Raw genomic sequence first — 12,973 nt, forward strand, 5'->3', positions numbered from 1 at the left:
CTTATTTGAAATTGCAGTTACTTACTTTTTAGTTAGCACACACAATGATGGGCTACTTAAGATTTCAACTTATCTATTTATCTATCTGTCTGTCTGTCTATCTATCTGGAGGAAGGTTTTTGAGACAAAATTGTGCTGTGTACCCCAGGCTGACTTTAAGCTCACTACACATACGTGAATATCTGGGTGTGGTGCCACAAACCTATAATATCAGTTGAGGCAACTGGGGAGGCAGAGGAAGGAGGATCATGAAGTTGAGGCCAGCCTGGGCTACATAAGAAGGCCCTACTACAAAGCCTTACTGCCATAATTTAAAGAATCATGTGTTAGCCCTACAAATTTGTTATTGTCAATGACAGTGAGAAAGATCACCCCTCCATGATGAGTGTTTATTTCTTTCCAGAAAAAAAAATTAGCTATTATATAGATTGGTAAGAAGCTTTGAAATTGTAGAGACATGTATATATGAATATATACATGAATATGAATGGTCAAAGCACACTCACATTTTGAAAACATAATTGCATTTGGGCTTGTTTCATTTTGTATAAAAATGCATGTTTATTGTTTCATTCTTTCATTTCCAATAATTTATTATGTGTTTCTTAATAGAAATGTGATCCTTTTAGCTACTGTATAATTGGATACAGAATGACTACATTTTCTTGCGTAAACAGGGGTAGTATGATGAATAAAACGTTCCTTTGAATAGACTCTCCTCTCTAGTTCACAAATCTAGCAGACTTTGGAACATGCAACACAAATCTAGCAACTCTTCAGCCTAAAGGTCAAATCTCTTTTAATCCGAATCCCAATTCCACTCATGGGAAACTGAAGCCTAAAGGTGAAGTGATTTATTATTATTATTATTATTATTATTATTATTATTATTATTATTCCAATTAGTTTAAGGCCAAGTAAGAACATGAAACCACCATTGCTTTTTGGTTTGAGTGAAGTACCAGCTTCCCACGAGGAGGGAAAAGTACTAAATATTCTATGACAAAGACATGCTTACTTAATAAACGGCAGCCGTACAATCTGTCCCTGACAGATTTTCAATTTGCTGTTGCTGCATGAAGAACACGAGGCCTAATCTACCGGGTGTGTTCTAGGCCAGAGCCGAGGAAGGGTCTGGGTTCAGATGGAGCTAGCTGGCCCAGAGTATTCAGCTGACAGGCCCAGGCCGGGCTCCAGCGCTGCAGAGGAGGAAAAGGCCAAGATGGGGTCTCTGTGAACGCCCCTAAGGTTTCCGTCCTGGCATAGCTTCTGAGTCATCTCCTTTGGCTCAGCCCAGCAGGCATTGCCTCCTACCTCACCTGCACCAGCACAGATCAAGCAAAGACCTAGAGAGACCTAGATTCCCATGCTTTCTCCTGGACATCAGCACCACACCGTTCTTCCTGCTCTACCCAGCCCTGTCTTGCTGATTCCGTTTGCTCCCGGGAACCCCCATCTCTTGCGTGCCCGCCTAACCTTACCCAGCAATTGTCACTGGGCGACAACCTCCTGCGAGTGCTGTTCACCTGCCAGGATCCCAGCCCTGTCCCGCTTATCACGGCGCACCAGCACCCCTGCACACCAGCACCCCTACACCGCAGCTTCCCCTGGCTCCAGCGACAGGAGCTGCCCATGCCTCACCTCATCCAGGGTGCTGCCGAGGCTGCCTCCTCCTCCTCTGCCGCCGCCGCCCAGCTCCCGGCCCGCTCTGGGGGTCGTCGCTCCCGGCTGGGGGGCTGCCACGGGGCCTGGCGAGGTGCGTGGTGAGCCCAGCACGGCGGCGGCGGCGGCGGCGGCGGCGCATGGTGGCAGATGGACTCGCTGTCCGTGTGCTTCATGGGTCCCAGGCCTGGGCACTGCGCCCTAACTATGGTTTCTGCTTGGTTTCCCTTGGTTTCCCTGGCTGCCCAGGAGCATCCTTCCGGCGGCGTGGATGAGCATCCACTCCAGATGCTGCGGCTGTGGCGGAGACGCGGCCAGGTTCGGCCTCCCGCGAGGCTGCCTGTCAGTTGCTCCGCCCAGACGATTTGGTCCCTGCGCTACAGACGCTAGCTGCCCTGCGTCCTCCAGCATCTCTCCATCTGAGACCTCAGCCTGGCAGTCTTGTCATTTCCAGACCTCACTACTGCCTCTTCGTTCTATGCACTCCAATGTCACCTTCCCCAGTTTCTGAAACTTAAAGAAGTCCCTGATGGGCGAGATGACCCAGGGGTAAGGGCACTTGCTGCTAAACCCTATGATGTGAACCCACATGATAGGTGAGAACTGACATCCTCAAGCTATCCTCTGACCTATACATGTATACACCCCCCACATACACAATAGAGAAATACAAACAAACAAACAAATAAATGGGAGCTTTTTTAAGTTCCTCCTGTTCTCACACCTCTATCTACTTTCCTGGTTCTTTCATTCCCTTTTATATTATCCTCAGAATACTGCTCCAGCTTGTTGGTTAGCCTCGTTTCTTCTTTGCCCCAGTCCCTCATCTCCTAGAATCTTCTTTTCTTCAATTTTCTCTTTGGTTATGGGGAGGGGAGCAGGGAGGGAGGGGGGGAGGGAGCTTCCTGAACAGTTACAACTTTTCTTTCAGTTGGGATTTTCTGATGGTCATTTTCTAAGAACTCATAGAAAACAGTATCTACCATCAGGCCAAGTGAGTGTTGTCATCTAAAAACAAGCAAGCAAGCAAACAAACAACAACAACAAACAACACACACACACACACACACACACACACACACACACACACACACACACAAAGGCATGGTGGTGTATGCTGTTAATGCCTGCCCCTGAAGGCAGAGGCAAGCGGATCTCTGTGAATTCCGGGTCAGCCTGGGCTACAAATCGAGTTCCAGGACAGCCAGGGTTGCATAGTGAGACAAAACATATTATCAGGGCATATTGGTTTATGCCTGTAATCCCAACTACAAAGAAGGCTGAGTCAGAAAAGGATCAGAATCTCAAGGCTAGTCTGTCTCAAAACAAAATGAAATGCCACAGGGATACAACTCAGTGGTGGTGCACACTCCTATCACATGGGTAAGGCCCTGGCATCAGTCTCCAGCACCAACAAACACACATAGGCTAACTAAATCATCACTCAGCGGCCGTTCCAGCAGCCTGTTTCTTATATCCCACACCTCGCCCTGAAGAACAGAGACAAGCTATAACCTCCAGCAAAGCGGAATGCTTCTGCCATACTCTCATGTACAGCACCAGGCCTATGGGCAAGCCAAGTTTGTCTTTGTAGATGTGCACGATGGATGGAAAAGTTCTTAGACAGTGCCCAGCAGGACTGATGGACTCAACCTGAACCAAACTGAACTCATGGTAACCCACCCTCTCTCCAAAATCTGCTGTGGTTCAGTGTCCTGGCTTTTAATCTCAGCCCTATCAGGCACCCAGCTACCAGAGACACTAACCTGAATGCTATCAGTGGAGATACGCTCCTTACATCCACCACCGCCTCTAATTCTCCATTACTCACCTTTATCTTTATTCGATCCTCCCCAGCATGGTTGCAGCTGCCTCCAGAAAATGAAATTATTGGGTACCTCATTCTTCTCTCTTTCAAGGGTCTTAATCTGTATCTTCCTTCTTGGCCTTTTCCAATCTATCTTATCTGGGTTGTTTATCTCACCTTCTCAAGCAGGGGGTTTGAAGTGATGTCTTCTAGTCTGTATCTCCTTCTGCCCATGTTCATTAGCTCCATCTGTGTGCCATCAGCAGGCTCAGTCTCCCGTACCCCAAACACCACCACCACCACCCCCCACCACCCACCCACCCCACCACCCCCACACACACACCTCCTGTTTCTGACAAGCTTCCCCCCCTTTCTCCTGCAATTCACTTTAATACATTGTTTCACTTGCTGTGGGTGCTCCCCACAGCCTGCAGTCCTTCAGGCCCTGGTTTTCTGCAATGGGTTTCTTTGGCTTCGTTTCATTCACAGTCATGTATCAGACAATCCTTTCACACAACTCTGGCTAATAAGACTGAAAAGAAAACCACACGGCTTCGTTAACTTTAGGGAGTTAATACATAAAATCAGAACTAGATGTTTTCACAGCTGCGATTTAAGATGGACACAAAACTTAAAGGAAAAAACTTGTCGAAATGGGAGTGCAGTTCAAGGAAAGAGAGTTCCTGCCTAACACGCATGAGATCTTGGGTTCAGCTCCTAGCAGAGAAGAAAAAGAAGTTTGTCAGCCTAAGATGTAGTAATTAGTGAATGCCAGCTTTAAAAAAAAAAATCTCAGTGTTACTAAATAAAATGAGAAAATGTGGAAACGTAACATTTTTGTCCTGATCACTTCTTCTCATAATCTACTAGAGGGTCCTAAGGTAAATTTTAGAAAGGGCTAAAGGAATCAACAAGTCACAGGTTATTTCCTTTCCAGAGATGTTTGAGTCACTCACTGTTGGTAATGTCTCAATTTGCCAAAAATCATTACATACCTAGGAGACTAAATATACCGCCCCCCCCCAATTTTGAAAGGAAAGAGGGGCATATTGAGATGCTCCATGCCCCTGTTTCCATGTTTTCCTGGTCCTTCAGGACTTCTGAGTGGGGCTAGGAAGAAGTGGGTACAGAGCAACTATGTGAGTGTGACCCATGGCAGCAGGGACAATAAGGACAAAAGACTGTGAAATAACATGGAAAAATAAGTCCTCCCCTCCCCCCTTTTTTTTCTTTTTTGGTTTTTGGAGACAGGGTTTCTCTGTGTATCCCTGGATATCCTGGACTCACTTTGTAGACCAAGCTGGCCTCAAACTCACAGAGATCCGCCTGCCTCTGCCTCTCGAGTGCTGAGATTAAAGGCGTGTGCCACCACCACCCAGTTGAAAAAGAGAAGTTTTAACAATCCGGGCATATAAAATCAATCCAAATGGTCAAAATTTATGCAAATGTAAAGCTTTAAGTATCCAGATGTCAGCTGGCTCTCTGCTGTCTCTTTTCTCACACAATAAATATAAGATGCTGGAGGCTGAGGAGATGGCTCAGTGTATAAGCATGGAGGCGTGGGCTCAGGTCCCTGGCACCTGTGTAAGGCCCAGCATGGTGGCACAGAACAGCTAGCACTGTACCAAGGCCAGCTCTGCACACAGGCTTCTAACCTTACTGCTTAAATTACGGTTGTTCTGCCAAAGACCGTGCCAGGTGCATTTCCCCAAGCCATTTTTTATTCCCCCTCAAAGAATGTAGCTCCAAGGCCAAAAAGAAACAGTGATGTTGACATCAGATTTCATGAGGTGCCACTCCACTTATTCTATAGAACTAACACTCTTACCATCTTCAGGGCTAACCACTGACTGTGAGTAGCAGGGCTGAAGCTGGATGTATGTGGCTTATCTACAAATAGGCTAAGGAACCTCCCCCCCACACCACATGGCTCTAGATGTATAAATAACCTGTTTTGATCATGGATTTGGATTCCAGATGCTCAGAATTTGGTTCTGCTCAGTGATAGGTTTTGCCTAATACACAAATTTAAAAGAGTGGAATTCCATAATTAAAGAGCTTATGTCATTTTTCATAACTGAGGCAGATAAACAGTTTCGGGAAAACTGTTGAAAACTCCAAAGCTAGTAAGTATTATGACTTCCTACTCCAGCCAAGATGGGGTAAATGCATCAAATTAACCCTCTCTCTGTGGGAAGAAAGGAATTGAATACTATACAGGAAGTAGCAATTGTGCGTAAGAATTACATACCGTTTTGTGCAGGATCTATATTTGAAGGCACTGAGGTGTGACCAGCGCAGGCAGAGCATGAACCTATGATGTTTACACAGTGATGCACAAGCATTTGTTTTTTGCTGGGCTTCCTATTTCCAGGGGATTTTCAAACTTAGGTACAACCTAACAGAGCTCAGGTAACAGACACAACATCCCCAGACTGAGTAAAAGGCTAGGTCCCAGGGCAGCCAAAGTGGCTGAGACTGCAGACATGCTCCCAGAAAGAGGAAAAGTGTGGAAAAAGAGTTCATGAATATAGATAAAAATCATCATTAAGCTAGTGGCTTACCTTATGACTAAACTTGGCATGCACAAAAAAGTTACCAAGAAACCCACCAGGAAACAGTGGCTCAGAGTCTAATGAGCCAAGCACAATTTTAGCTCACAACGGAAGTTGGACTTCAAGCCTCAAGGTGTAGATACACTAGAGCTTGCAACCAAGGCCACCAAAGGACCATGCTCTTGGAATAAGGGCACAATGATACTGAAAGAGAACGGATATGACATAGCTTGAAACCAAGCGTTTGCAGGATCAGAGTGGTCTACTAAGTATCCTTTCTACCTCCCAGAAGAAAATGTAACCCTTTAAAGGCAGATAATATTAGCCAAAGCCTCTCCATTTTCAGATCACTGTCCAAATACAATATAAAATTGTCAGCCATACTAAAGGTCACCATTCAAAGGCAGAGAATATTAGCCAAAGCCTCTCCGTTTTTCATATCATTGTCCAAATCCAATAAACAATCATGAGCCAGACTAAAAGTCAGACCCAAATGATTAAACACTAAGAGAAGGCTTTAACCAAATAAGATCCAGGCATTAGAGTTGACAGGGAGCTTAAGTACTTAGGCTTACTGAGCTTACAAAACTAGAAAAAAAAATGGACAAAATGAAAAGATGGACCATTTGTTTCGATAGACAACTGAAAACTATAATAATATAATAATAGACATACTTTTTAAGACCAAACACAATTGGAAACAAGAATTTGTGGTGATCTGAATGAGCTGTGCCCATGGTCCCAGACATTTGAGTACTTTCAGTTCATGGCACTGTTTGGGGAGGTTGAAGAGGTGTGGCCTTGCTGGAGGAAGTACGTCTCTGGGATGGGTTTTGAGAATTTAAAGACTCATAACATTTCTAGATAGCTCTCTCTGTTTCGTGCTTCCTGTCAAAGATGTGAGATCTCAGCCTCTGCTCCTGCTGCCATGTTTTACCACCGTAATGGCTTACCCACAATCCAAAACAAACCCTTATTTATGTAAGTTACCTTGGTCATGGGTTTATCACAGCAACAGAAAAGTAGCTAACACAGACCCCTTTGCTGTATTTCATAACGGCGAGTATAGCAGAAGTCAGGATTAGTGATCTGAATTATAGCGGCACCTAAGCTGAAGGGCAGAGACTAAAAAGAACAAGGGACCAACTTAACACAGTTAAAGGATCTAAGATATATGTAATTTCAGTACCTGCAAGAGGGGCGAGAGAATGGCCCAGAAGCAGTATTTGAGGATATCAAGACCAGCAATTTCTACACATGAGGAAAGAAAACGGGCCTCTCAGACTCTGGAATTTCAGGAAAACTCTAGCAAGACAAAAGATGAATATCTACCAGAAATAGTAAAGGCAGTTTCAATCCATAAATTTGTTGAGGACAGCTCTCCAGTTACAACAGACCATTTGACCACGTAGCTGGTTTCATTTGCCCAAGCGGTTCCACAGCTCCAGGAGACATGTGTGAGTTGCTGGCTGGGGGCATGGGATGGGGGAGGGACTAAAATGGGAAGGGGCTCATGGAAACTTTATCACTAACATCACTAACCCAAGATATCAGTCTAGTCAGTTCTGAGTATCAGAAATAAGGAAGTGGAAATAGTAGGCTTGATAATGATGATAGGAAATAAAAACCAAAGTCCTTTAGGCCACAGTTAGTAAGTGTTTGAGTTTTATCAGATATTAAACAGCTGAAAGACCCAAATTCCAAAGTGGATTATAGAAAGGATAACTTTAAAATTATTTAAAGGACACTTACACGCAGGCCCTGGTTGTATCTTAGTAGAAGAGCACATATTTAGCATGCACAAGGCACCAGAAAGATATGTATTGTATTTTCAAAAGAAGAAACATAAAAAATGATAGAGCACTTCATAATCCACTTAGTAAAATAGGTGATAACAACATGTTTTGCAAGTATAGGCACTTAGACAAACTAATGATAGGCACACACACACGCGCACACACACACACACACACACACACACACACACACACACACACGATAGGTGAGTATATATTCACACCCAAAAGTAGGCAAGAGGCTGACAAGATGGCTCAGTGGATGAGGCTCACTTGCTGCAAAGCCTGATTACCTGAGTTCAATCCCTGGAGCCCACATGGTAAAAGGAGAGAAATGATGTATCATGGCACAAGTTCACTTGCCCAAGCATGTGCACACATGTGTACACACTATTATAAACAAGCAAACATACAGACAGACAAATGTGAAAAGTAAAATACACACCACCAAGGTTGGTAATTATGTGAATCATGCTTTTTTAAAGTTTTATTATTATTAATATAAATAATATTATTAATATAATTTTGATTATTTGGGAATCTCACATCAGGCAGCAGCCCAAATAGCTACACAGGCCATTCCCATCAGGCTTTTCCAGGCAGGAAAGCCTGAGAACATCATCAAGGCACTAGACAGAGGCACAGACTGCATGCATCCACATGGATCTCAGGCTTCATCACACCCTAGAGCAGTAGCATAAACCACAGATACCAACATGGTCTCCAGTGATGTCACAGGGCTATAGTGGTCCTTCGAGGAGGTCCAATTCAGGCATTGAAACTTTCCTCCTCTTGGGCCTCCTTTGCCCAGAGCCAGGGCCGAGTCCGTGTCTGCTTAAGCTCCAGGCTGTTGTACAACATCTGGCTGACCCTATTGGGCAATGATAGCAAGTAGACCTTGGCCCTCTCTCTTCACCTATTACCACCTGTAGCTGGAGTTTTCTCTCCAGGTCCTGCCAACCCCGGCAGTCTGACAGCCCATTTATAAAATAAACACAGAGACGCTTATATTATTTACAAACTGTATGGCCATGGCAGACTTTTTGTTAACTGTTATTATATCTTAAATTAACCCATTTTTATAAATCTATCTTATATTTGCTCATTTTCATTAGAGTTAGCATTAATAACCATATGACAGAGTCTACGTTAGGTTGTTTTAAGATTTCCTCTGCCAATGGAATTAATCCAAATCTCTTCACTTTAGTCTCAAAAAGACTTTTCAGACAAGGGCAAAAAGCAGCCATACTCTTCACCAAAATATCACAAGGACAATCTCTAGGCAACATACTAAAATTCTTCTCTGAAACCTCTTGAGCTAGCTCCCTACAGTTCAAATCACCTCAGCACCACTGTCTTCCATGCTCCTACTAGTATGGCCCATTAAGAAGTGCTTAAAGCAGCCGGGTTGGTGCACGCTTAAAGCATCAGGAGCAGCCAGCATCTGTTTACCACCCTAAATGAGTCCAGAAAGTGCAAAGCTACACAGAGAAACCCTGTCTCGAAAAACCAAAAAAAAAAAAAAAGAAGAAGAAGTGCTTAAAGCATTACATTGCTTTCCTAACCCAAAGTCCAAATTCCTCCAACAAAAAACATGGTCAGCCTATCACAACAATACCCCAGTCCTGGTACTAATTTCTATCATAGTTAGGATTTCTATTGCTTTGACTGAAACCATAACCAAAAGGCAAGTTGGGGAGGAAAGGGTTTATTTGGCTTACACATAGTCCATCATTGGAGGAAGTCAGAACAGGAACTCAAGCAGGGTTGGAACCTGAAGGCAGATGCTGATGCAGAGGCCATGGAGGGGTGCTGCTTGCTGGCTTGCTTCCCTTGGCTTGCTCAGCCTGCTTTGTTATTAAACCCAGGATCAACAGCCCAGAGATGGCACCACCCACAATGGCCTGGGCCCTGCTCCATTGATCACTAACTTAGAAAACACCTTACAGCTGGATCTCATAGAGGCATTTCCTCAACTGAGGCTCCTTCTTCTCTGATAACTTTAGCCCATGTCAAGTTGACAAAAAACCATCTAGTACAGTAGCTTAATATGAAGTAATTTAATTTGGATGTGTGTATGTAGTTGGAAGATTTCTCCAGTCCTGCCCAGCTCCACAGTCCCATGTTTCTCTATTCCCACTCAGCCCACGGTCCCACAGCCGCTTATAAAATAATTACTCAGAAGCTTATATTAATTACCAATTGCATGGCCTATGGCAGGCTTCTTGCTAGCCTGCTCTTGTATCTTAAATGAACATATTTCTATTAATCTATGTTTTGCCATGTGTTCCATGGCTTGCCTATCTGCTGGCATGCTGTTCCTTCAGTCTGAGGCTGTTGTCTCCTCTGCCTCTGCCTTTCTTCTTCCTGTCTCCCTCTTGGATTTCCTGCCTGGATATAACCTGACTCTCAGTAGGCCAGCAGCTTTATTTATCAATCAATCAGAGCAACACATATTCACAGCATACAGAAAGACATCCCACAGCATGTGTGTTTTTAATTTGCTTAGTAAGGTTTAAGAATTCTCTGACATTGCTATCTATGATTCATTCCCCTGAATTCCCTGACTCTCACCATCAAGTTTCTGGAATTTTATTCATTTCAAAACATTGTGTATTGTTAAGTCAAGGATAAAGATGAACTTTAGCAATCTGAATATTCTTTTTTGTTGTTGTTGTTCGGTGTAAAACAGTCAAGGAAGGCCTTTCCTGTACCTAGCACAGGGTTGCTCATTGTTACACAGTTCTGTGTTGCTCTGAGGATCAAAGAGCAAGGCAATCCCAGATGTGAATGAGACAATGCAGAGAGTCAGAAGCAAAAGTGACTCAGATTCCAGAGTCCCTAAGTTCTGAGTATCTGATCAGATACAGCAATAGCTTTTCCCGGTTGTATTGAGCAATCTAAGAAGACCACACCCCCTTTTTGGAATAACAACTCCAGTGGTTGAGGGCACCAGAATCATGTAGTTTGTTTAAAAGGAAAACATGAGGGGTGTGAGTATGAATATTGATTGTTTCATGACATGGTTGGTAGAGGGCTGGAGATGTAGTTCAGCGGTCAAGCATTTGCCTGGCTTGTGTAAGGTCTGGGTTGGTTCTTCAGCACTGGGGTGGGAGTGGGGATGGGATTTAACCCTATAAATTTTATAAGTAAAATTAACTCCAAGTAGCCTAAGCAAGAGGAGTGGAATTTATCATAAGGAAACAATAATAATGGCATACACTCCTGAGAACACCATAATTAAATCCATTATTCTATGTGCTAACATAAAAATTAAAATACATTTAAAAGAAGCAATGGTGTCTGATAAATATACAGGCAATACACACACAGGTCTTGGGAAAAGCTGAGAGTCACAAACAAAAACAAAGCTGAGACTCTCACTACAAGCCAGCTTCTCTATACATGCCTACTATGTTTTGCTCTGTCTGCTTCTCCGACCCACATGGCAGTGGCCTTATTGGAAATAATTGTCATTAAGTCCCTACTACTAGAATCATTCTATCAGGATCGATAGCAGTCATTTGAGATTGTGGTAGAAGGCATATCTTTGTTGAATGGAAGGTAGAAGTTAGAGATGGCTATAGCTGTAGACTATTAAACATTATTCACACCCAAATTTCTTTCTACTCCACACTGTCTCTGTTAATAGTGCCATTAGTTTTTTTTCTGTTATCTATTCCAATTCTTCATCTTCCATTATGGAGTCAATCACAGGATCTCATTGAGTTTTAACTCAAAAGCCTCATGAATAATTTGGAATAATTGCTGATGGTAATTTAAATTGTAATAGAAGCATATATTATTTAACCTATATATACAGGTTAAAGAAAGAACCCAGGGGTGATGACTCATACCTGTAATCTCAGCATGTGGCAAGCTGAGGCAGGATGCGATTGTGACTCCAAGGCCAGCATGTACTATATGTGAGTTCTAGGCCAACCTGAGCTCAACTCATGTTCACATCACTGCTAACTATGTGACCTTGGAAAAATCCTTTTCTAAAGCTTCCCAAACTATTAAGTGGGGGTCTTCAACTAACAAATCTTACTGGGCTGTTTGGTTAAATTTACAAATATTCATAAGACTAACTATAAACATTTAACAAAGAATAGTTGTTACTAATGTAACAAATACATTCATATTATTTAATTTTTTAGCTTACAAAACACTTGTACCTACATGTTCGCATTTAATAGTCACAAAAACCCTTTAGGGACTAAGAATATCCCTTTCTTACAGATGAGGACACCAAAGAACAGAGAGATGAGGACCCCTCCTTTAGAGTAGTTGTCTAGAGGTTCAAAAGTAAGTGAAAACCAAGTCATTGGAAAGCTTGGTAAGATTACCCTTTTTATACCATGACAGAGGCAGCTGAGAGCCTAGATTTGGGGAGCCTGAGGACCTATGCAATTCGTGTTCATTTATAGAATAGGTATTTGTCGATCTCTTTTTAAAATTTTCTTGTGTATGGGTGTTTCACCTTCACTTTAGTCTGTGCACCACGTGCATGCAGAGGCTGCAGAAGCCAGAAGAAAGCGTCGGATCTCCCTGGAATTGGAGTTACAGATCGTTGTGAACCACCATGTGATTGCTGGGAGTTGAACTTCTGCCCTCTGGAAGAGCAGACAGTGCACTTGACCCCTGAGCCGTCTCTCCAGCCTCTATTTGCTGATTTCTTGCCACAAACTGTTTAAGAACCTTGTGACAGCATCAACACTCAACCCAGAAAACCCCTCAAAAAAAGCTCTGTCGAGACATACACAAATGTAAAAAGTATTCTACATGAAATTTTCTGTTAAAAAAATCTAAAAACATATAGCTATTTAGTTGCTTTGCACTCCGTTCGTGTAAAAATTCGCTCTCAGTTACCTTTTTAGCCCTTTTTCAAATACTTCAAGTGTAAAGAAACTAGAAAATTGTTTTAGCTTGGGTGCCACACCCCTTCAAGAGACACAACTTAGTGAAAGCAAAAAAAAAGAAAAGAAAAGAAAAAGAAAAGAAGGAAGGAAGAAATAAAGAAAAAAGAAAAAAGAAAAGAAAGAGAAAGAAAATCACAAAAGTGGGCGGGACTTGGCTAGTAAGAGGAGGCAGGCGGAAAGACTGCGGAACTAAAGTCGCGGTGGTTGTGGTTCTTGGTGGGAAGCCAGTTG

At 43.1% G+C, this 12,973-nt stretch overlaps 1 protein-coding gene across 1 annotated transcript in view; it reads right to left on the reverse strand.

The window, feature by feature from the left end:
- LOC114680909 (myomegalin-like) overlaps positions 1-1,987 on the reverse strand; it is a 199,198-nt gene extending 197,211 nt beyond the window's left edge. The window contains 1 exon segment of the mRNA XM_028854083.2: positions 1,642-1,987. Within this exon segment, the coding sequence (XP_028709916.1) occupies positions 1,642-1,838 (197 nt within the window). The 5' untranslated portion in view covers positions 1,839-1,987.
- Positions 1,988-12,973: the final 10,986 nt, after the last annotated feature.

Source organism: Peromyscus leucopus, chromosome 6 (genome assembly GCF_004664715.2).
Source record: "Peromyscus leucopus breed LL Stock chromosome 6, UCI_PerLeu_2.1, whole genome shotgun sequence".
Classification (NCBI taxonomy): Eukaryota; Metazoa; Chordata; class Mammalia; order Rodentia; family Cricetidae; genus Peromyscus; species Peromyscus leucopus.